Source organism: Pseudomyrmex gracilis, unplaced genomic scaffold (genome assembly GCF_002006095.1).
Source record: "Pseudomyrmex gracilis isolate BER0280 unplaced genomic scaffold, ASM200609v1 scaffold_58, whole genome shotgun sequence".
Lineage (NCBI taxonomy): Eukaryota > Metazoa > Arthropoda > Insecta > Hymenoptera > Formicidae > Pseudomyrmex > Pseudomyrmex gracilis.
In genome coordinates this window covers 558,732-584,887 of record NW_018020642.1, presented here as the reverse complement: position 1 = coordinate 584,887, position 26,156 = coordinate 558,732, and the positions used below count along the sequence as shown (strand labels likewise).

The window sequence follows — 26,156 nt, the reverse complement described above, 5'->3', positions numbered from 1 at the left end:
AAAAGATGATTATATACATCTAATAACACTTTTCCACGTATTAAATAACGGATGCGAAGGAAGAATAATGATAGCGGTTCCCGCGATTGAATTAAGTCAAATTATTGAGAAATTACAGGTTAGCAAGAGAAATAGTAATTTATGTATCGCAAAAATATAATGATTATCAGTTTGGCGGCGCTTTTGTAACACGCAGAAATACGGAAAGTGCTGTGTGTCGAACCGATCTTTGTAATTTAATTTTAATTCGACCACACACACACACACACATACACGCAGTTTCCGGTATACATTCCATTAAAAACTTTGCGCTCGCTGGTCCGAGACTCATTCGCGCGATTATAAAAGTTTTCTTTCGTTTAAGGAAAAAAAAGAAATAGAAAACTTAGAACACACAGTATATTACAAGTTAGATCGCAGACGTATTTTTTTTTTGTTTGAATCTTGTGTTACAAAGTGATTCTCAAACCTCAAAGAATCAAGTCTGCACTTCAGCTTGATGCTTCATCTCCTCCCCCTCCCGTGTCAGTCTTCTTTTCTTTTTTATCCCTTTGTCGGTATCGGAATCTAAAATCTACTTTAGAGTTTCGTAATGTCGCTCGATAAGCAGAAGAACTTTAGCGCATCAACCGCGTATCAGCCCCGCAAAACCTTTTAACCTTTACGACCTTCGGATTTCCATGAAGCTCTTCTAAGTTGGGGCCAAAATCGGTTCCGACGTTTGTTAACACGCGCGGATTATGTCATTTTCGTCCCGCGGAAGTTGAAATCTGACCCACGTTCTAGGTTTGTGTGAAATTACGTTTTTCTCTCTGAGATATCTTCCGGAAATATATAGAGAGAAAAATGTGACGAAGAGATAGGAGGAAAGGAGGGAGAGAGAGAGAGAGAGAGAGACACGATGAGAAATAGCGAAAAAAGGAGAAAAGTAGCGCACGAACACTGCGTGCGATAATAAGGCGGCGTTTGAATGAACATTTGTTCTTTCGTAGGAAGACGAAACTTGTCAACGACGCAACAGCGATGTAATGTCGTTTCGGATACTTATCAATCACCCCACGTATATCTGACGGTGTCGTTTCCGTTTGACTTCTCGTCAGGATACTTATGGCGATCACGTATTGCGCCCTCGCCTTGTTCCTACTACGAAAGGTTTCCAACAGAACACTCAGACACCCTTCGGGATAGTCGACAAAACAGAAACACAGAGAAAAAGAGAGAGAGAAAGAAGCTGCTTTCACGTTTTCATGGTGTTAGAACGAGCGCGACCGCGAGAGAGAAACACCATCGATATTGCGAGTTAATACGGCGAATCACACAAATTGCCATGGCAAATTGAATCGTAGTTAGACTCAAACCCGCGCTCTTCAAGCTCGCTTAATCGCGCGTCATTCTCCTCTTTCTCTCTCTCTCTCTCTCTCTCTCTCTTTCTCTTCGAGATCAGCGCGTTCTTTTGCGCGGCAGAAAGTTCGCCGCAGCCACATCGACGCCGAGCACTTCTTCTCTCATCACGGGAAAGCGAAACGGTAATTAACGCGTTGTATCTAATGAGAGACGAACAATGTTTAGTTTGTAACACACACACACACACACACAATACACGCAAACGCAGTTGAAACGATATCATCGGAGCGTGTCAAAAGTACTACCATGGACGGGAAACGAAACATGAGAAATAGGATGGTCGTTGCAAAACCGACAATCTTCACTTCTCAAAATTATCGAGTTATTATGTTCTCTACGTGTGCTTTGTATCTGCGCTGTGGTTAACGCGTACGTGCTGCTTCGTCAAGCAACAGAATTCTGTTTAAATAAAACGACTTTGGAAAATGAATAGTCATCGCGGTGAGACGGGAAACGGAATGGTTTTTCATCAATTTCCAAAATTACACGCGCGAGTGAAATTTACTGGTTTTGCAGTACAACACGAGAATGAAATATGGCGAGGAGAGGGAGTTGACTTTACGATTCAATATGTATATCGATATTGATATTTAAAACACATATGCGCGCGAATGCCTATCTCAGATATTGGCAATAAAATTCTGTTATGTATATATATATATACGTGCGTCATCCTCGAGTAAGACGCTTAGGGCATCATGTTTGCGATATGTCGACTCTCCTCTTCCCCGCGTTGTCAATATATTATTTCACTTTTTCAGAAAAAAAATGTTCATTCAACTTCTCGTTGTAATTGTTCGGATCGCGTCTACTTTAACTCGGTTTTCGAGAGAATAAATGAGAGAGGCGACGAGAGAAGTAAATCGTCAGCGCTTTTCGCCGCGACCTCTATACTACGTACTTCCATTTACTCGATAAGGGACAAATAGTTCGCGATGTTTCGCAGTGCCATGGCGTCACGTACATGCACTCGAGCATCCGCGATTCATTTCGCCGGCGGATATGTTCTCAGTTCGTCAGAACATAATCCGGAGCTCTCGTTTCTCTTTCCCCGTAAGAATTTTCAAGTTTCGAGTCGCGTACGTGCTTCTCATAACAATCGCGACGTTCGCTTCACATGTGTGATTCATTGTTCCCCCGAGTGCGAGAGCGAGATTTGTAAAGGGTCTACGTTTATATTCTGCATAAAAGTGCACGAAATTATTCAATGTCGGAGCCCGGACGATATTCGTCGCGCCCGCTCGCGTCTCTCTCTCTCTCTTCTCTCTCTTCTCTCTCGACCCCGAAGGGAGTCTGACTTGCCGCGAAAAATGCTTCATTTGCATATCCCTTGTTAGCTCTCTTGATAATGTATGACGGGAAAAAATCTTTTCTTCCTACATATAATCTTCATGATTCTGCGCAATTGTGCCAGACACATCGCATCAGTTTCGCCGCGTTCGGGCGAATATTGTTTAGATTTATTGCCGTACTTTTATAATCGGAGTCACGTAACAGTTGCTTTTTTTCTGTTTAAGAAAACTGTTCAACATTTAATTTTGATAATTGCGCGCTGTACGAATTACATTTTTTGTTACAAAATAATTAGTATACAAGAGTTTTTTTTAGTCGTGTAGAATCAGTCAAACATTTTTTCGTACGCGCGTACGACAGTCACGCGTATTACTCGCGACCGTATACGATACATCTTGTATGCATGCTAGTCGCATGCGCACATTTCGAGCAAGAATGGAGAGATATAACCATAATTGCCGTTTATGCAGCTGCTACGAGAAAGTACATATATATATGTATATATATGATCCCTTTCCGACGTCACTTCCGTGGAATCGTTCTATCGAGCTTGCTATTACGAGCTTTGCAGATTCGAATTTCCGGTCGACAAAGAAGCGTTTTACTGACGTATTTAAACTATTTCTGGACGAAACATCGCGTCGTCCGAGCCAACTTTCCCGTATAGCTCGGACTCTGTTTCTCTCTCTCCCGAATATGTAGTTTTGCGCTCTTGCGCTAACGAGATGAACGTCTCAAAGCGTATAAACGCTTCGGGCAACCCTCGAAAAAAAAAAACAAAAAAAGAAGACGTATATTGCGCGGCACAGTTGACATCGCTTTTATCGCCTTTTGTTCGTTCTCTCTATCTCTCTCTTTCTTCTCTCTCTGTCTCTCTCTCTCTCTCTCTCTCTCTCTGTGAGAATACTCAATTTTTATTCGTAATCCGGGAACTGAAGGTTCACGCGAAAAAAAAACCCGCGCGAATACCTCATCATGAGGTTACAACACGCTTGTGTGTGCACGTGACTCGACAGGTTATTGTTTTTAATATCTTTTTTAATATCTACACACACATACACACACAGCGCGCGCACATCAGAGACACGCGCGTCCGTATTAATTAATTTGTCAATAACATCTCATTCAACCGCGCTGCATCCACGTCGCTGCTGTATTTTATCGCGCCATTAACGTTTCAAAATTGCGCGAAACTCGGCATTTGGTTTTTTTTATCGTCAAATAACAAATAATATATAAATACGCGTGTTGAGTTTCTTATCATGCTGCATCTCGGAGGACTATTCAGTTTGCGTATATATGTATTATATACATACATATATATATATATATATATATATATATTGTATTGTACATATATATATATATATATATATATGTATCCGACTTGCCTACGGTCTTTTTATCAGCCGGAAAACCACAAGGGAACAATAGTTTGATGTACAAAAACGAGCAATCCGCGGCGGTTTTGTCAGACAAGTAAATATATTTTTCTGTACTTTAAATATACTCAGTGAAAAATATTGAGACGGATATTAGACGCATATTTGTGGAGAATTTTTATTACGAACATTCTCAATTCGCGTTTTGATTTCGAATTTATTGAACAAAAATTTGAGACGTACGTAAATTGAGATGCTTGTTTGAAATCGATTGACTGATTCGAATGTTGTCACATAATGGCTGACGAAAATTATCGTAATGGTCGAAACGCGTTTCGTTAAAATTGTGAAACGACAGTGTACAACAATAACTTCGATGCTTGCGGTACTTTCCCTGGCCTGTTGTTATATTTTTTGTTATTCTCTCGTAATCACTCTCGGAGCATTAATCATTTTTTTTTTTTTTTTACATATTTTTACGGAAGTTGAGAGAATTTAATGGAAATCTTTTGCGGTCTCTTCGTAAACTCTTCTGTTCTCGGTGTCCTTCTCGGGAGAGTATAATCGTTGCCCGAATGATACACGTTGGATAAACGTTACAATTCTATGCTTCGGTGAGCGTTCGCCGCTTCGTTCGCCGGATGTTGTGCGGAAGTAAAAATCCCATACATCTCTTCTTGGTCTGCGTCTCCGGCCGGTATACGAGAGACATGCCAAAGTTGTGGTCTTCGACAAGCCGTGCGACCGAATGTATTCTCTATATGCGCTCTTCCTCTCTTTCTCTCATCCCGACGAAATTAATCGCACTTATGACGTAGTCCCGTCTATGTTTGCTTTTCGCGATATTCGCGCACGAAACAGCAAAAAAAAAACGATCTTGTCGCGAGACAAGGAGAGAGAAGGAAAGTAAAATATTGTTCCGGAGCGATAAGAATAAAAATGGACTGACTGGTCGCGGTGCAACGGGAGATTAATTACCAGATCCCGAGCAACGTTGCATAACAAGGAGAGAATTTCTATCGGACATGTTTAATTCCCAAGATTATAAATGACTTTCGTGCGAGCGACTAAGCAGATGTAAAAACGCACCGTGTTCATGTTTTAACAATAGATTTTTTTTTTTTTTTCGACAACTCTAATCTGAAAGGTTAAATATTACTTTCTAATATTTCTACAATTGTTATTTTCCTCTTAGTCGTTCATCACGTTACACAACGTTCTTATGTCGTCCAACAATACGTAATAATTCGTAGGCCACATATAAAATGCAAAGTTGTGAAAAACGCGTTATCTTTTGACGATACGAGTCATTTGTTCCGGCTTAGCCGCCAAATTCTCTTTCTCTCTTTCTTCCGTTCTGATTTCATTCAGTGCGGCAAACACGAGATTGTACGGTGAAACATTCTCTCGCTATACATAAATGAGATTCATGTGTAAATGTGTTAATTAATTAAAAAAAAAAACAGCGTTAATTGTCATTGCGTTATATTTAACATTTCACAATTGCGACGGATACACGGATATGTTTATTTGCGTGGCAACAAATTATTTCTAGGAGAGTATTAGTCGTAAAATAAATTATTTCTGTAACTATAAATATTTATTTTCAATTGCCAAGATTAAGATTACGTGAGTGAATAATTACGGTCTTCCTTCGGGCGATATTAGTTTTTGTTTATTGCCGATACGTTACGCACTTGTCATGTTTCTTTAATTACACAAAATGACAATTTTGCAATAATGCGGTAATTTCCAATTTGAAATGTAATAATAATTTGGAAATTTACTCGCGAAGGGTATGAGCTCATCTGTCTGTTCGCAATTGCGCGCGCGCTCGTTCGCTCAAATACACACGCACACACGTACACACATATCTACGTTCACCAATGGCACGTGCTCGACTCCAGAAGCATGTGCATCCCACTATTGCGGTCCGCACGAATTCCGCTCGCAGTTGCATTTCGCGCGTCCGTGCAAACGGGTGCATTCGTCCTGCGCTCGCGAATCATTGCGTGTACCAATGTGAGTCAGTAACGCTCCCGGTGTTCATCGTTTGCTTTGCGACTTTGTATCCGAATGTTTCGCGTCGTGTGAACACTAGCCCCCCGCGCGTCCGGTTTTAACTAAATTTATTAACTCAATATATACAATTGGATCTAACACTTTTTTGTACAAATAATTTTTAGTTTTCGACATCTCTTCTTTTTTTTTTTTTTATCGAGTGTTATTATTTTTGATTAAAAAAAAGCTCAAAACCTTGAGAGAATAAAACGTCAATGTTTAGAAAGAATTTTTATCTTATCTTTCGACAAGAAAGATTTGTTGGCTGACTTTTGCCTTTCTATCTGAGTCGTTGCGCTTTCCCTAGAGATATCACGTGGAGACGCGAGAGAGATAGTGTAGAAAAGAATAAATCCTTTCGATAAAGTTTGCGAGTTCTTCTCCATGTTTTCCGTAAGTCAAATTTCTAGCGTGAATTAAATCTTTCTTCATATTGCCATGTTATAAACATTTATAAACCACATCTATATATAAGATATTAGAGAGAGAGAGGGAGAGAGAAAAGAGCTTAATTTTTAATGTACTAATCGTAGTTGTCAATTTCGTCAATATTAAAATAAAAATTTGTAATCTCAAAAAAGACTGTTTGAAAACTTTAACGACTTTGACATCTTACAATCGCCATTTATTTTATTATTTGACATCAATTTGTCATGCAAATTGTAGCAATTGAATAACGAATGAGGATGTTCGAAAGACTCGTGTTTCGAAAGACTCTCTAGTCATAGACTGTTCTTATAAAATATGCATTATGAAAGGAGCAATCGATAATGCCATGAATGTTGCAAATGGGACAAAAGTGCTTTTGATCGATACGTTCATGAATTATTTCAACGTGTTTTCGGAAGACCTTCTACGGAAAAATTTTGGAAACGTCGAAGTGGAACGGAACCGATCGCTGCAGGATGCAGAGCAGATGAGTATAATTTTGATAGATTAGTATTCGAATTTATAACGATTATTATACAATTTTGTGTGTATGTGTGTGTGTGCGTGCGTGAAAATGTAACGCGTATGCAAATTGTTGGTTTATTTCTGAAGTGTTTATCCAAACTAATTTTAAAAAAATAGAAGAGTAAAAGAAAAAATATCAAATTTATGACGTCACGTAATTTGATATTTTTAACAAAATTGCTTTTCTCATGCAACATTGCTAGTTTTAATCTCGTAATATAAATCTTGCATTACGCGCCACATCTTTGGAATAAAATGTCGAACATAATGTAGCTACGAGCCATCGATCGATAATGTACTTTCAATGTTTATAGTTTGGCACAGCTGTATTACATGTAGCTGTAAAATCACAAATCAATTCTTTGACGACCGGTAATTAACGCGGACATAATGCCGATTTCTCAAACCGGACCGATGTTTGAGTAATGTTGCAATGAATAATTCGCGCTCTCTTGGTTTGGCGTTGTTTATTGCCTCGGACATTTAAATCCGTGGAAAACATTCGCGAATTGAGTAATTCATAAACTTCAATATATTTTTCCAACGACACGCGCATCCGCGATAGTTTTGTTTTTTTGTTTATCTTTATTAGAACATAATCTGAAGTTATTTTGATATTTTTTATCTTTTGTCAGAATACAATGTGAAGTTTCTAAACAAACTACGTGGAATAGAAATTACATCCGCGTGTTTTTACGAGAGAAAAATATTTTTTTTCTTGAAGAGCGAAATTGTAAATAAAAACACGTTTTTAGAAAAAGATCTGCTTTTAGATTAATTATATATACATATATGTATATATTTTTTTTTATTCTTTGTTAGTTGTTACGTGCACTTGGCGAACAAATAACAGCAATACGTATGTTTTCACCGATCTCTCACCGCGATATATAAACACGAATATACATTGTGCTCCGCGCCTGCTTTGTAGCATGCCTTGGCGCGTGCTACAAAGGAGAGAGAGTGCAAATGGGAACTTGCGAGGGACGTTAGACTGATTTATTGCCGAATTGACTATTCATCTCCTTCAACAGAACCTCCGGTTTAAGAAGTCACGCGGTCATTAGCCCGCGCGCGTCAGAAACCCCCGTCGTCTGAGTTAAGAAAATGATGAGAGAATGAGAGAGAGAGAAAGAACGAAAGAGTGATAAAAAAAAAGAGCCGCTTCCGTCGGTCGTCAAAGAGTTAGCGGCAGATTCGCAATGGAGATCCGAGAAGTCCGATCTCCCCCCGTCTCAGGACGCTTTTCTTATTCAGACCGTATTATAATCGTACTTGGAACGGAGCTGAAATCCCCCAGCACGTAATTAACGCTGTAAGAGGACCCTTGGGTGTTGACGGTCTATTTATAGAAACGATGTTCCCCATCTTTGTGTACGTTAGGAGACAAAAGTCACTTTTTAAACAGCGAAGAAGCTTTGCGAAACTTTCTTTCTGTTGCGATTTGTGAACACTCCGTATTGTTTCGAAAGTTTTATGAATATTGCGTAATTTATTGCTGTTTGAAAAGTTCTTTGCTCTCTGATCAACCAGTTGGCGTAACCAGGGAGAGGAGAGGGATGCAAAGTGCACCACTTAGCGTGGCGTTTCGTAACGCCACGTTTCCGTTTGCACCAAGAAATTCAGAATGCGATAATTAGCCGTTTTATATAACAAACAAGAGATTTGTATGAAAGATTTTGAGAATCCTTGGTTACGTCTTTTTAGAAATTAAATTAAAGTACTTGAATTTTTTTCTTTTATAATTCTTTGAAAGCACAAGTCTTATATTTTACAGCCGCGTGCATTAATGCCGAGTGTGCGTGTGTGTGGCAATAGAAATTTTTTATCGATGATCTTAAAACCGCGTGGTAAAAAATTGTTACTTTGATGAAAATCGCGTCGTAAAGTTAAAACAAAAAAAAATAAAATAAAATCTTGTTGATACGAAGAATGACGCGCGCGCGATTCAAATGGTGTGTATGTGTGTGTGTAAACTAGACATCAAACGCGTAAAATGAACTCCGCGGGATAAGAGAACGGCCGTATAAAAGGGATTTAATTGGCACCAGGCCGTCGGATTTCGATCGTCGTATGCGTCGCGCGCAAATGTCGCGTGTGCGCGCGCGCGATACCGCAAATCATCGATTGACAACCGTAAAAGCAAGCGGCACTTGGCACGGGAATCTCTCGATGTTTAATTCTCGTTATCCGTCCTTTCATCTCTCCGCTCTCCTCACATCCTATTTCATCTCTGTTTCTGTTTGACTCTTTGCTTTTCATTTCTGCGGCAACGATTGTATTAACCCGCCTTTCAGCGACGGATTTAAACTTACACACCTTGCGAAGCAGCACGCAAATTAACAACGATTAAGACGTGAAGTTTTCTCGTCTTTCTTTTGCTCGCGAAATCAATGAAAAAAAAAAAATTAATCGATAAAAACATCAAGAATAAAATTCAAAACTACCGACGACACATGAAATACTTTGCATTTTAAAATGTGTTTTGAATATCTCTCGCAGTGCTCGTAAAAGTTACGACAGTTTTCTTAAGGAAAGCTTGAAAAAAAACAAAATAACCGTACAAAATTATATTATTATTGTTGTTATTATTATAATATAGTTATCTTTTTTGCGCGTGTGCTTTATTTGAAAATTGTCTTTTAAATCCGTCACTGTCCCTGTAAATCTCTCACGTGTCCCTGTGACTGTGTGTAATATTGGTCGCGCACACGCATCACGCGCGGACATATGTAATCTGAACTAATTGCCGCGGCTAAGTTTTCGTCTTCTTTATCCTTCGTTGAATCGCGCGCGATCATATCCTCGTCGCGTCGGTGAGATCTAGAGATATGTACACGCACACGGCACGCTCGCTTTTTCACGAAAGCTCCCGATCGTCGACGCGCCCTTTGTCGAAAGGAGAAACGACGCGAGAGACCCGACGAGGGATCGACGCGCTCTGATAATAAATGATATGTTTCATCTGTCGTGCGTTGCTCGCCGGCGGACGATATAGCGTTTCGACGTAACGAAGAGGAGAGAAAATTGTAATGCGACATCGAGGTGTCAATCTGGTTTTTTGCTCGCGCGGAATGCGTCAAATCAAATCGAGACGCGCGCGTGCGCGCGGCACTGCTCTCCCGCTTTTTTGAGTACGAAAAAGGTAATTCTCTTTCTCTCTATATTGTTGTAATAAAATACGCATATATACACGTAATATATAATGTACAGATATATATCATCATATATATATAATATTGAGACGAGTGTAAAAGTTTTGATGGATTTCGTGGTAGAAAAATGAACCAAGTAATTTCATTAAAAACGTTTTGTTTGTTCTAGTACAACAGCGAAAGATAATAGAAAACAACGGGGATTACTTAGTTGAATGAATAAGTCAGTTTTAATCAAATTACTTGGTCCATTTTTTTATCGCGAAATCCATCAAAATTGTTTTGCACTTATCTCCAATATAATATGTATATGTAATATTTTATGCATATTATAACATATATATATAATACATAGGTATATTATGTGTATATATAGTAAATGTGTTCATATAAATGCGTTTATATGTGCGTGATAAGAGCCAATGCGATTATTGTCGCGCGGAAAGTGATTTCGATTTATGCGAATTTTTTAACATGTATATTTATATTCTGTTCGCGTGTCGTTAAATATATTTTAAAACGTTAGCTCTGTTGAAATTGAACCTATTCAATTAATCGAGAATCCGATTTACATGTCCGTTGTAAAATCGAAGCGATTGCCAATAAAAAACAAATCGTATTAAATTCTGTCAGGGATTAAACGTGTGTATATATCAAGGTACGCGTATTTTTTTGGCGTATTTATTAACAACGTCGATCAAATGTGGATATATCATTGCTTGTGTGACAAAAAACAAAAAGAATACTACTTGTTTTTCTCTGAAAAACACGTGGTCAAATGACGGTTGAGTCTCTCGACGAAAACGATTTGCCCGAAAATACTTACTCGAACCTCGTAAAACCTCGCGAGTTATTTTCCCGCTTTGTTTTCCTCCCATTGGGAAAGTTACAACACGTCGATGTGGACAGAGTGTTTTCTCTTACTTTCAGACGTTGTTGTTGTTAATTCGCCGGTTGCGTCATAATTTCCGTTGTCGAAACGCGCGCGTTATGCCCGAAAGCGATATTTCTTCCGCTTTTCTTTTGTCCGCGCGCGTGACAAAGGACACGATAATTGCAAAACCCTGTATGTACGACCCGGACCGATGGGTTTTCGCGAGCGAGCGACAATGCATCCGCGCGCGCTCAACGTTCGACGGATATTGTTTACGGGGTGTTTAATTTCTGCGGTGTGTAACGCGGGAAAATAAATTAGCTTGCTATCGTATTTTGGGAATATAACGAGAGTGAAAGAGAGAGAGAGAGAGACAGAGAGAGTATATATTTGTGCGTAAATTTAACAAAGAAGAAACAGAAGTTTATTGAAAGAAATAGATTTCCGTCTTTTTTGTTTTTTTTTTTTTTTTATTTGGAATTTGTTGTCTCTCGTGTAAATTTCTTATTCGTATTTTCGCCACGTGTGTCTTGAAACCGCTTACCTAAGCTTAATCCGCCGTTCGTGTGTAACACCGAGCAATTTCGTACAAGTTACCCGTCGGATATGATTACGTATCTAAAGCCACAAATTAAACGTTGATTAGATCAGCAATTAAAGGAGTACCTTTATGTACTACCTACTCGGCTACCAATGCTCGTACAACAGTCACGTGTTTTCCTTCAACTAGTTGTGCCTAACTTCTCTGATTAGTTAACTCTTCTTGCTGTTCGAAGCAGTCGTAGGGAATACTCTTGATGGCGCAAGAGATGAAGGAGATGATTGAGGAGTTTAAAGAGAACCAGATCTATTTTTTTTTTTGTTGGAATTAAATCGATAAATAATATTTAAACAATGAGACGTGCATCGTCAAAAATGCATCAAACGTTTCTTCCTTTTGTTTTCGACGAGTCAATTTATTCGCGAGGTTGCTTATTTTTTTTTTTTTTTCCGACGCGTATGTAATTAATTCTTCATGCGCGTCGGAAGTTTTTTTCCCGTCCTACTCGGACAGACTCTCTCGCAAAAGACTCGACACGCGAACGAGCAATTTGCGCGGTTAGGCTGCGCCCTGCGTCGCGTCCTGCCTAATAACCCGTTAATATGCCGCTCGCAATCAGGCATCGGTCTATATTAAACGTATTGCGAGCCTTTGAAATGACTCGGTAAATTATCTACAATGTACTTGTACTCCCCGCGCACCGGCGAGACTCCCTTTTCCCCGCCAATTATAATGAGCGTTTACGCACCGAGCAATTAATTAGGTGGATTAATTTAATAAACCATTAAGAGCAATCGCGCGCGCGCGCGCGTGTGTATGTGTGTGTATGACGACCCCAACGCGGCCAGGTATCGTCTATTATAGCGCGTTGAATTAATGTAGACGACATTGAGTAAATTTGACAACAAACGTTTTTCATTTAAAAAACCGACAATTGCTCGAGGGAGTAGAAGTGTAAAAGAGGTAATGTAATGGCAGTGTAAGATCTGCAAATTGCGAGTTTTGCCAGAGAATTGACACACGTCTTACATTCAGTTATTGTAGTATCTTGTTGATAGAAACGCGCAGCTGCGTCGAGGTATTTATTACATTCCTGATATGACAACACGCACGCACGCACACAATAATCCCCGCTAACCATATACACAATAGATACATATGTGCATCTGGATGGATATGACGACAAGGTGTTATATATATCGATTTCTCTGTTGATTGTACACAAGCAGAGTATAATTGGCCGAGACTCGGACACGAGCCCAAATGGACACGGCCGAAATGTATTACCGCATCGTAATGAAAATTGGTCGTTTGCGAATCGGTCACCTCTAATAGAGGATCACAGAGGATTTGTTAACGGTGTTCCAGTTGTGTCCGGCAAATTACTGTTCCCGCGTTAATACCCCGTGATTCGTTTCCCCGAACGAATTCGAACCAACTTTAGCGCGAATAAATTATTCTTAAATCAATTTTCGACTGTGCATTAAAGCCTCCCCCCCTTCCGTTTCGTATAAAACAAGTCTCATGTGTTGTGTGTGTATCAATTTTACAAAACACGCTTGTTAAAAGCTTTCTTTTTTCGAACAACAAAAAAAAACAAATAAAATAAACAAAATTTTTCTCGCGTATCAACGTTTTTCCCCTACCGCTCGTAAATTCATTCGATCTGCCGCGATGTGTAAAGGGAGGCGACGAAATTGTGAAACGTGTCAGCACAATGTTCTCTGTTTTTTTTTGTTTGTTTATTTTTTGTTGTTTTTCCTCGGCGTGGAGCTGTGCCGCGGGCTACGAGAAGCCAATCGGACCCATTGTTTCCGGGCATGAAACAAGTACATACGGTAACGTTCGATTGCCCAGTGTTTGCGAAAGGGTTACGCCAGTTTGGGGCGGATTGTTTGTCTCGTTCATTTAACGGCCGAAAGGGTTTGGAGGGGAGAGAGAGCGATACCCTCGACGGGGAACGGATGACGCACAGGTGAACATGTAACGCACACGGCGGGAACCGGAAATGACTCCGGATTCCGGTCGTCGATAAGTCTCTCAAGCGGAGGGAGGAGTGTCTTCCTTCGTTCTCGACGACAACCGATCCGATTATATCGCGGAGCCGTTTGAGCCGTGTGCGTTTATAACGGGAAATTGAGATTAGGCGAAGTTCACGTGGAAATTGGATTGCGACGACACACGCTCATAAATCTGGTTCATATTGGGTCATCTCAAAATGTGCGATATATAGCTCTTCCCCGAAACCTGCGTCACGCAATTTTAAATTTTCATAATTTTTTCTATATTTGTAGCCACGCAAAAAAAAAAACAAATTATATGGCGCACGTTCTCACACGTTCAACAGAGCCCGCATAGTCCGCGCAACTTTACGGTTCGTGAATAATGTCTGCGCGGACTAGACAGCGGCAGGTGGACCGTACTTGGCCGTTTCCGGCGGGCAGATCCGTTTTAAAGCTAAAACGCATTTCGGTTCGTCGCGCTACGGCGACCACGCATTTCTGCTTCTCAAGAGATTTATTTTTTCTTATTAGATTTTTATATTTTTTTTATTCACACACACACACATTCACACAAGACGTATTGAAACCTTCGATGATTGCTTACACGTATGAAGTGTCCGTGAAAGAGACGCATCTTCCGCGTCTTTCGAGATTTCTTTGAGGAAACTTGGATTTTTATGGAAAAAGTAAGGTGATTTTCCGTCGCCGATTTCGGAACACTCCACTTACGATAAGCGAAATAGAAAAGTAAACAGACGTAGAGCGTGGAGTTTGTATAAAAAAAAAAAAAAATCGAACGGATGGAAGATTGAAAATCTGGAAAATTGTTCCAAAAAAAATTGGCACAGATGGATCGCAACTTAGTGATGAAAGTAGCTTTTTTGTGATTTGTATTTGCGTGGATAATTATTACTGATGGAATAAAAGTTAAAGATTTTTAATCGTCAAATCTTGTGACGACAAAATTATTCGCACTGCATGTAATTTATGTTATACCGGCGCGGAATAATTTATTTAGATAATAGAGACAAAATACGACCACACGCGGAACAGGAATCAGGCGGAGAGATATCTACGTTCCGTTTCTCTGTCGCGCGATGCGAGATGTTGTATCTGTCTGTCTTGCGAAACAGACGTATCTGTCGTGTAAAATCTGTTAACGGGCGCGCGGGCGCATTCGGCAGATGCTATCATTTCCGGACGGTCGAAATTACGGCAATTTAGAGGTAGATCGAGCGAATGCCGGACGGACCGCGCTCGGCATCGTCCTCCCTCTACATATATCGGCTTGCGCGCGGCAGCTGCTTGTTTTCACGACGTACGTAATGTATGTGCGCCGGGCGGAGTTATATTTCACCCTTGAGAAATTGCGGTTTATCTATCGATGAGTGGGAAGAGGATTACAGGTTTAACCCGATGTGTTTTCGCGGTGCGTAAGTTGGACCGCCCATCTACGCGCTTCATTATTTCACGGCTCGAGTTTTTGTGTTGTAACCGGAACGATGACATGCATTTTTGAAAGACCGTCATGAATAACATCGCGCGTCAATTTCCTCGTGCAGTAAAAAAAGAAAGCGCTCGCTTTTCTCTCTAGAGAGATATTTCTGAAAAAATTATCCACTGCCGTAACTGACTTTGCAGAGGAGCGGGTCGATTCTTGTCTCTCTAAAATTATTAAAATTAGTTTCTCAAAAAGAAATCAACAAAAGAATTAATAAACTTGGTTTTCATCAAAAGAAATTTAATACAGTTCTGTCAGAATATTAGAGAGATAATAATAAAAAAAAAAAAGATTTTCGACAACAATAAGAGCAGCTCCGGAGACACACAGTATTGCTTTCTTTGTGCGACGTGCACGGTCAAATATAAAGTGCATCTGCCTGGCAAAAGGACAAAAGTTCTACGGCTGAGGTAACGAAAACCAGTGCTCTGTGTGTGTGTGTGTGTGTGTGTATGAGCGGTTCTAAAGCTAGCTTCACTACCAACCTGTCATTCTAATAAATTCGATCGCGCAACGGCCATGCAACGTTATCGGCAGATAGCTTCGGTTATAAGTCGCACGAGCAGGTTCTCTTCTCGTCAAACTCGCTCGTTTTTCGCGCAAATTCAATTTCCTTCGTCGTCGCAAATACGGAATTACAGATCTAGAGAAGTATATATATATATATATATTAGCCGCGAGATTGCCGGCGTGCGTGAATTATTACGCAGATTTGTTAAATGTACATCAGCTGGCGCGCTCTCCAAGTACTCCGCAGTCTCGTTCCTGCGAGCTACGGATGATACTCTCCGAATTCTAACGAAATTAGATGTTCAATATCGACTTTTTCTCTTCTCCGAACAAATATTCCAAACGTGCGCACTTCAAGGAAAATTGATCAAACAATCCGGTTTTTATATATGATCGTTTTGTCACTCCAAAATTTGTTTACATCCGTCGCATGTCAAAAGAGTGCAATTATATTGCACTCTTAAAACGCGTTCTGTATTATGTAATTTAATTTTTTTTTGAACAGACAACATACATTACGGATTCTCTCTCTCTTGTCTTGATAATTCACGATTGGAAGTCATCGATTTCCGCGTCCCTCCCGAGAGATTCCGTTCGATTGTTTCGAGTCACTCAAGCGGAATACACTCGAAAGACAGCAAAAGACAAAGAAACCAATCGGAAACGCGAATCTTCCAATTTCGCACGTTCGTAACTCAGCCGATCGATTTAATCACGTAGATATTAACAATAATAACACATATCTACTCGAAGGCATATTTTGCGTCAACGATATTTTTTTTTTTTTGCCTCAAAATCGGAGATTGCGTGTTGCGCGTAACGAAGTTCGTAGTCATTTTATTCTTTTCTCACACACACACTTGTGCACGGTAGCGATAAGAGTTGTAATATATGATATTTGATACCCGCGCTACAATTTACACACAGCTACGAGAAGAGAAACTCGAGCTCGCGATGTCACGTATTCGATAACACGGCGAGTTATGCTAGTCCAATATTTGTAAAATCCCGACGAGAACTAAAGGCTATTGAGCATGGGAGTTTTCCTCCAAAGAACCGAGGGAGGAGGGAGGGTTGAATCCTATCTCTAAGGAAGATTATCACGATGGGGGAGAGATAAATCACTAAAGAGGATTCTACAAACGCGAGATAGGTATTACTAGAGAGGGATGAATCCTCTCGGTATTACCTCAGTGGAATATTACTTAATTAGCTCGCCCGATCTCTCAGTTTCATCTAATTACTTTGTTTCAACGGCTTGTTTTAATCAAAATTTTGTAATGTTTTTTTTCTATGTCGCATTGTTTTTCTCTCAACGAGGAAACGTCCGTTGTACGAACGTTTTAACACAGCAGCAGGTGTAATAACCAAAGACGGCGATCTTCGAACACCTGTGTCTGCACCGTTCGCGTTTAAAGACGCGCTTTGAGCTCGGAGAGCTAATCTGACAATCCGCTATTCACACTCGATATATCTTGATGTAAGTAACACAGTGCACCTGTTCTTCTTCAATCCAAAAAAACATTCGCGCGGCGTCGAATCATACGTGCGAGTCATAATTGCGTTAAAGATAATTAATGAGATTTACAGTATATGTGTATGTACTATAGCTCTTTTATATGATTAAAAAAGTAAATTAAAAATAATCATATATGTGCATATAATTAAATTAAATTATACGTTTAATTATAATTACTCATTAATTAATTACATATAATCTTGTAATTATAAATATAACACCTTTGAGAGGCGGAATTTTCTGCGCTTAATTATTTTATATTTTACATTATTATTATTATTATTATTATTATTATTATTATTATATATATTTTTTTATTTCACGCACGCCTTTGATGCACCTCCCCTTTCGAGAGAAATGTGAGTGTTTGTATCAAAGAAGTGTCTGTCCTTTTAATCTGGCAGCGGCCTAAACGACCGTATGCGGTTTCACGGGCTCTCCCTTTGACGCCACTCTGTGTGACTGTAATTCCTATCGAGCATTATATCCGCGCTCCCGGAGCGCCCAGTATTTCTGCGGCGCGTCTGTGTGTACACGCGGGTCGCCATGAGACACGCCGCCACCGTGCACGCGGATTTGCGCACAATACCCATCTGGCCGCAACACGCACTCGGGCATGCCACATACGTACGTACGTACGCTATATATGATACATACACGTATCCCTCATATATATACATATATATATATATATATACATATATGTACACACACATATGTGTAGATACCGTAGCAGAGATAGACTCGAAATACCGCGCACGAAATATTTGCCGGCGGTATCCATCTCAGACGTTTGAGCCCCTAAGGGTGACGCATTGTTGTATCGCGCACGAGAAATCAGACGATAACGAGCTCTCCCATATTGAGTTTCTGACGAAAAGCCAAACACGACGTTCCCTTTTATATAAATATACATGTACACAATATCGTTAATCACGCGGAGACACTGCGCGCGAAGACCGAGATAACAAACGGGTGCTTAGTCAACAAATTTAGATCAATTTCCAATGATCACAAGTGCAATCAAGGCGTGTTAGCAAGTGCGGCAGTGTGTGTAATTAATCCATCAATTAAATAATTACTCTATGCACTTGAATCTTGTCAAAACATTTCGACTGCGCGGTCTCCACGTATGTACGAGTAATTAACCGTGAAAATAGGTACGTGTAAAAATTGATAATTAATTTCTATATGTATGTTATTGTGTGTACATTCTGCAAATAATTAGCCATCGCATATAAAAGTGACAATATGTAGGCAATGTACAGACACAATTTAAACGCCTGTGTCTATCGCAGTAAAAGCTGTCTCGATCATCGGCTATTCTTTTTTTTTTTGTTTGTTTTTTTTTTGTTTTCGCATTTATATCGCAGCGGGTCCATATTCTCGCTCTTCGAGCGGTTACCTGACGTGGCGTCTCTTTCTCCATCCGCGTACGCACCGTGGGGGATTTTTCGATCCCTCGCTCTCACGCAGGGCGCGATCGATCGATCATGCGAGAGGAAAAGTGTCAAATTCACCGGCGCGGCCTCGTGACTCATGCATAATTTATTTTAGGGTTAATTAGTCAGCGGAGTCTCGAAAGAGAGAGAGACTGAGACTCAAAGATAAAAGAGAAGAGCTTTGCGTAAATACATGCTGCGGTTAAATAGAGAACGCACATAAATTTGTAAAATGATTCGAACTCTCTCTTCGCTCGAGTTATGCAGATTGCCTTAACAGTTTGTATTCTTCGCGGATTTGTCTCCGCTCAATCGGAATGAATACACGACGACGGTAACTTCCTCTCTCTTTTTCTCTCCCTCTCTTTCTCTCTTTCTCTCCGAGTTTGCCGGGCTGTGTGCAGAGACGTGTCGGTTAAGGAGTGTCGGGAATAAAGAGCACGCGAATAACGTTCAATTTTTTTCTGTTAAAAGAGTTTTCAGGAATTCTTCTTTATCCGCGTAGAGAAATAAAATATCGAGGTAATTTGATGGAAGATTATTTGTTTGTTTGTTTGTTTGTTTGTTTTTTTTTTTTAGTTTGAAAAGAAATAGAAGTTTTCTCTTCCAAGATTGCGCGCCACACTTCGATCGCGTTTACTTTCACACGCGTACAATAGAGCAAAGTTCTCTCTCTCTCTCTCTCTCTCTCTCTCTCTCTCTCTCTCTCTCTCTTTCTATCGGTCACATCTGAAAATTATTCTCGGCGATGCATTCGCCACGTCAAAAGTTTTTATTCTCGAGTCTGCGCTTTCACAAGTTTTCTCGAGCAAACATACAAAAAAAAAAAGATTGATTATACATAGGTGCACTTATGTATAATCTGTCGACATTATTCTCTTATTATGTATTGAAAGCCGAGTTTAACTTTTGTCCAAGACGAGCGAGCTTGCGTTTCTTTTTCTTTTTGCATCGACCACTGACGTGAGTCACAACACATGGGGCATTTGGTTGATTTTATGCACAGAACCGCAGATGTATGCATTTGATATACAGCACGCGATGTAAATTTTCCAGATAGAGATCGATATCGGTTTCACGCACACGAGTTTTATATAGCGTCAAGAATAGCGCGAAAACTCCAGTTTTAAAAGTAAAAAGAAAAAATAAAATCAATTATCGAAATAAAAGATATAACTAACTGACGTCGTACTTCTTGCGTATATATAGTATTTCACATTGAGACTCACATCAAGAGTCTCCGTATGTTTGCGTTAATTTAGATTTAATGAAGAGTCATTATATATATATATGTCATATGTGCATCGACAGCTGCGGTTGTGGCTTCGTTTGTGTGTAAAAAAAACATCAACGTTTTATTGCAACTCGGTCGGAGATATTTTGTTTTTTGCTTTTTGTAAACGTTAATATAAGGTACATCTTACTTTGAAGTGTTTTTTTTTGTTTAACATCCCGGAGTATTTGCTACACCGAAAGTTGCAACAGATGCGAAACGACCGAGAGAGTCACTCACCGTGCTACTTTCTGTTTGCAGCTTCGACGAGACGTCGATGGACAGCTGCATATTGGCTACCGTTGACGAGGACCGACGAGTCGGTGACTTGTCGGGCGAGGTGAAGGACAATAATGAAGTGGAAGTGACGTCATTGGAGGAAGCCAAGTCGGTCATAGCGGCACTCAGGGCGAGGCAACGCGCACAGGCCCACCAAATGCTCGCCTGGCGAAGGACCCTCAAACTACAGGCAAGTCAGTGAAGAAGGAACTTCTGCATGCAAAGAGGTCGCACACACACAATTCTCGTTTCGATGAGAAGATTGGTCTGTTCGGAGGAGGAGGGGAGGAAAGAGGGAAAAAACGCGAAACGATCGATCAAAGCTATTACCTCTGGAAACCATAAAACACAGCTCGTTGCCCGATGTTACGGACGGTGAAATATTAGATACACGGTGATTTATTTAAAATACGCGAGCCGGGCAAAATATACGTATCTCTCCATCGCTTTGAACGAAAAAACCGTTTCGCTCGCTTTCATGTTATAGACAAACAAACCGCAATTGAAATATCCTTCAAATTCGAGTCGAGTATTTATATAGTATATATATATATATATATATATACACACACACACATATATATACTATATTGGAAAACGAAGTTTTATCGATGAACACATTTTATGATCTCTCTCGTCGTTTTTTCCTTTTGAAATTTTTTATTTTTTTCCCCCTACGCACTTATACGAGTTTATTAATCGCGTTTATTTATTTGTCTCTAAAATACTCGTCGATATCTCGTGCGTTATTATCTCTAGTGTAATTGGAGCAAGACAAATTATAAACCGGTAAGCAAAATGGCACTGCTGTCACGAATCATTAGCATAAATAGGATTTCCGTGCGCTTCCGGGATAAGTCAGAACGCGTCTCGTGATATCGTACGATTCGGCGCCCGACTTCGCGTGACCACGAACAATTCCGAGAGTAGCTCTTCAGCAAAAAAAAAAAGAAAGAAATTCTCCCACTAAATTTGCCGGCAATCTACGGGGCGAATAATTGCTGCGAAATGATTCTCTTTCTCCGGTTATCCCGCCCTTTCTCCGGTTATTGCGCGGGAGAAACAGACGTAGTACATATGCACGGAATACATCCTCCCCCGATGGGGAGAGATTGCGTGGAAATACACGGTGGAGCGTCGGATAACAACTTCTCGTCCATACTTTTCGTTCAACTCAAATGGCGCATTATTAATACATTGTGTGATACGCTTGTTATATATTTTGTAACGGCAACTTTTTCCCCGATGAAGTTTCACGCGAGACAAACATCTCACACCTCTGTAAACACAATTTCTTTAAAGCAATAACAATTTTTCTTCTAAACATTTGTTATCAAAGTAATATCAGTTTTAAATATTAAAATCATATATCAAATGGTGCATGCAATAAATAAATAAATTTAATAAATTTCAAATTTTTTCCTCTTTTTAATCTTATTTTGTTTTATTTAGAATCTCTTTTCGCGGTTCGGTTTTACTCTCGTTGTGCGTTCGTTCTCAAAATGCGCCGCGCGCAACAACAATAGCCACTTAATCCGGTTGCGATTTACGCAGTAGCGAGGAGTAATGGACTCGTCTTGTTCCTTGCGGAAGAACGGAAGGAAGTGATGGGCACGGAGAGCAACGCAAAGCGGGATACGGTATACGCGCGTATATGTTACATATCGTACATTGCGAACATGTAGTTTGACGCGTGCATCGATGAGAGCAGCGAAAGGCAAAACACGCCACTCGGCGCGCGGTGCGCGTATAAGAACTACGGAGATAATATTCTTGTACCCGAACCGGTGTGTCAAAAGTACATACGCGGACGTCTAACATCACGACATCCCGATGTTTGAAGAAAGGAGAGACGGAGCAGTTAAACAGCACATTAATTAAGGAAATTAATAAACAGAGAGAGAGAGAGAGAGAGAGAGAGTCTCTGCGCGTGTCAACATTATAAATTGATAATATAACGATCGCCCCGCTGATTAATTACTTAATATACGAAGCGAATAACGTGACACTAATATATCACGAGGTACACCTATTACGTTGCGAAGTATCAGCGCGAGTAAATATTGTACATCCGTGTAAACATGTGACAGGGAGCGTAGGATGGGAAATTAATATAATTTATACAGTCAGAGAGACTCGGGCGTCTCGATGTTTTGTTTTTGTTGTCGTATACTCACGATGAGATTCCGCAGGAAGATTTGGTGGCCCGATTGACGCGGGAAAAGGCCGAGCAGCTGCGAACGCTGTCGTCGCAGCTTCTGCTGTTCGAGTCGAGACTCTGTAGAAAGCAGAAAGAGATCGAAGCCAGTCTGAGTCAGCGAGAATCAATCATTCTGCGACAACAGAGAGTGATCCGGCAGTTGCAGAATCGATTGGCGGACAGGAGCACGGGCACCAGAGATTCGCCGCCCTGCGACGCCTTGGACAGATTGGACAGTTTGGGAGACAGCGACAGCGCCGTGGTGCTCGAGGAAACCGCCGACGATCCAGCTCCACCGAGGTGCGTGTTGATGATGCAAATCGATTAACGAAAATCACATCTGTGAAGAGACAAATAATAAACATCTTTATATAAATGTATAAAATAAAATTGAGAACAAGCGAGAGCAAACAAAAAATAAATATCTTTTTTTACTCTTTGCAATTTTAATATAAGTACGTGTGTTCAACTTTGTGAATTGTCTCTCTATTTCTTTCTCCGCAGGTTTCGTTCTAATATTACTGACGTAACTGTGATTCGTTCCGTGTCCGACGCGGTTGAGCCGTCGAGCAAATATTCGTCGTTGCGACGGTGCAACGGTCTTCTCCGAAGACCGGAGATATTGGAGACCGTCTATTCCGTAGAAGAAGACGGTGATAGCGAAAACAATCAGGATCCATCCGAATCGACGGAAATCTCCGAGTACGAAGACAAGAGGGGAAAAAACTTGGGCAACGGTAAAGGTAGGCTGCAGGATCTCTACGGTAGTTTCGAGAGACTGGCTCAGGAGACGAGTTCTTCGCCCACTGAGAAACCCAGAGACGAAAGCCAGCAGGCGCAGGTAAAGAAACAGTGACACTCTGACACTGTATTTAAGTTGAAACGTCTTGAAACACATTTTTGTCACAAATCGATTTTTGTATTGTTTTAAGGTAACGTATAACAGGGTAATGAGCAACCACAGATCCGTGACAAAGCCAAAAGACGTCAAGTACAAGAGGATAAACAAGGCAAAATCGAAAAGTCTCGAAGAACTCAGAGGACGTCTCAGAAATTGGGTTGAAAAGGGAAATAAAATAGCTATATCGTTGGATCAGTCATATGCTTGAGCTTACTATATATAAAAAAAAAAAAATCTACTCTGTGAAAGTAACTAAATTATTTTATTATTCGAGCGAGAAAAGTCTGTTCTCTCTGAAATATGTATGTATATATACCCCGCCTGTTGTTCTGTTCCGTAATAAAATTCACGATTAACCCTTTTCTGCAGACGGCGAATATTCGTTGTTAAAAAATAGCTTCTCTCTCATACACATTGCGGAAATACAACGTATATGTTCGATATAATAGAAAACAAAAATCGCTCGTCACTTGCGGACGTCGCCGCCGCCGCCGCGAACGCTTTTTGTGTTGAATTGCGCTGCAGTTAAAAGGTTAAGAAATGAATCGTTAACTTTATACATAGTCTCTATGATGTATTTAATTGAAATATCATATTGCTCTATGTGATACTTACTGGTAGTATCTTATCACAATATAGGTTTTGCGTGTAAATATCGGAGATAAACAATTGCGAAACTTGTGATATGATTTTATTGTACACGTAGGCGGTAGTTAGGAAGACTTTTTCGCGAATCAAGAAAGAATAACTCCTTAAATGTGTCATGGTGAGAATTTATATTTATCGTGTGTATAAAAAAAAAGTAAAACCTCGCCGGTATTTATATACATATATTTATATATACATACATAAACGTTACATGTTTTATTTATAAGCATAATCACGCGTATTAATAGAGAAACTTCAAAGAGAGAGTTCTTTTAATTTTTTAATTTAAGAATGTTATTATTTAAGCACACATCGTCGAACGTCTTTTATTAAACAAACAGGGTTGAGAGACGCAAACGGTTAAATTTAATATAATCGATATTTATATAACAAATATTCTTGTTGATAATCTACTCAAAGCAGATGTTACATCTCTCGTGCCTATCTTTCTATAAGCAACTATTCTCTCCAAGGGCATTGTATATTCTCGACATATATATATATATGATGAACTTCTTTGATGATGATAAGCCAAATATGAGATAATCAGAATATAAAGACAAATATTCGATATTTTTTAAAACGAACACACACATACACAGACACACACCCAACAAATTGTCTTATCTTTTGTTTCAGACAAGATATAAAAGTTTTCTATATCTCAAATATTTCGTTAAACGTCTATAAAATATGCAGTTAAAATGCAATTGCTTGCCTAAAATTAAAAATATCACTTCCATACGACGATCGTATTGATATTTTTAAAAACAATCTTGATAAAAAAGTCGCACACAAGAGAACATTTAAAAAATTGACATTTTTCTCCCGTGTATTTTTATTAAAAACCAAACTTTTTATAAAATTTCCACGTATACTTTTTACCATATAAAAAACAAAGCACACACATGTTATTTTCTATTAAATTTAAACTCGGATATGTGTGCCGCGAGATTGCACACATTGCACGGCAGTATTTCAAGAGAGAAACATGTTTTTCATAACGCGCTATTACTATTTATAACAATCTATATGCATTACGCATGTGTATTTTATTAGTTTTTTTTTCGATGAAACAAGAAAGTATGTACGCTCAAAAAACAAAATCATAACTCTTTGGAGTGAATTGTGATTTAAAATAAAAACTTGTGATATAAAACACACACATTTTCCTTTGGGTGTTTTGACTGCACCTACTTCGCTAATTTTATTATCATGTTTTCAAGCGGGCAACCAGGTGTAAACACAAGCTACCGACAATCCGTATTTAAAAAACAAAAGAAAAAAACCAAGCGAATGTACGCGTAACCTCCGTATAAAATATCTGGAACGATCGTTCACTCAAGAAGAACGTGTATAGATGCTACGATATTATGTAAATATATAGACCTATCGTTAAAATAATATTATATTGTGTTTTATGTTCCTGTGGACTGATTGTAACAGTCATCCAGAGATCTCGTGCATAATATATATATATATATATATACACTTGCACGTATACATGCATATAAAAATATATACAGATATTATACACGCGCGCGATACACACACGCATATATATATAACATATAAATGGAATAATGTGTCGAAATAATGTAATGTCGAGTCTACTACTAATGTTACACGTGGACAAGCAAGAAATCTTTGTCTCGAAACATTTGAATTATAAGATTTGAAACAACATCGGCTTGTACAATCATGTGAGTATACATGTGCAAATAAGAGCTACTCGAGTACAGAGAGAAGGAAAGAGAGAAAGAACATCTCTCGGTACTAGTTTAATTTATGCACAATGTCATCGCCGTGTGTACCGTCGCTTTACTTAGAAACTGAGTAGACTGCTACATCTATGATTTTATATATATATACATATATATACATATATAAAAACACACACACATATATATATATATATATATATATATATATATATATATACAATTATTTTAATTATATTATTGAAATTCTCCAAATAAATTATATATATATATAACAATGAAACATTTTTTCTGAATATTATTATAATTCATTATATTATCCATCTTTTTCATACCGACCTCGTGTGTGTAAATGTTTAAAGCAAAATGTTAATATGCAATAAATTTATTGATCGAACCACTAAATCGATTAGTCGATCTCGACATGAGACACGTTTAAAACGAGCAAAATCAATCTTTTGCAAAAAGATTAATAAAAATTGAAGTTTTTATTAA

At 39.2% G+C, this 26,156-nt stretch overlaps 1 protein-coding gene across 8 annotated transcripts in view; it reads left to right on the top strand.

The window, feature by feature from the left end:
• Positions 1 to 25,837, top strand: part of LOC109854019 — a 77,762-nt gene extending 51,925 nt beyond the window's left edge. For 2 of the 8 annotated variants that reach the window (XM_020426693.1, XM_020426694.1), the window contains 4 exons: positions 20,174 to 20,381; positions 22,384 to 22,691; positions 22,896 to 23,232; positions 23,324 to 25,837. In XM_020426693.1, the coding sequence (XP_020282282.1) occupies positions 20,174 to 20,381; positions 22,384 to 22,691; positions 22,896 to 23,232; positions 23,324 to 23,500 (1,030 nt within the window). In that variant the 3' untranslated portion in view covers positions 23,501 to 25,837. Of the gene's footprint in view, positions 1 to 6,042; positions 6,102 to 6,181; positions 6,534 to 6,806; positions 7,061 to 9,766; positions 10,240 to 10,591; positions 17,159 to 20,173; positions 20,382 to 22,383; positions 22,692 to 22,895; positions 23,233 to 23,323 lie in introns of those variants that run through there. The other 6 variants (XM_020426697.1, XM_020426699.1, XM_020426698.1 and 3 more) reach the window with 6 other exon arrangements.
• Positions 25,838 to 26,156: the final 319 nt, after the last annotated feature.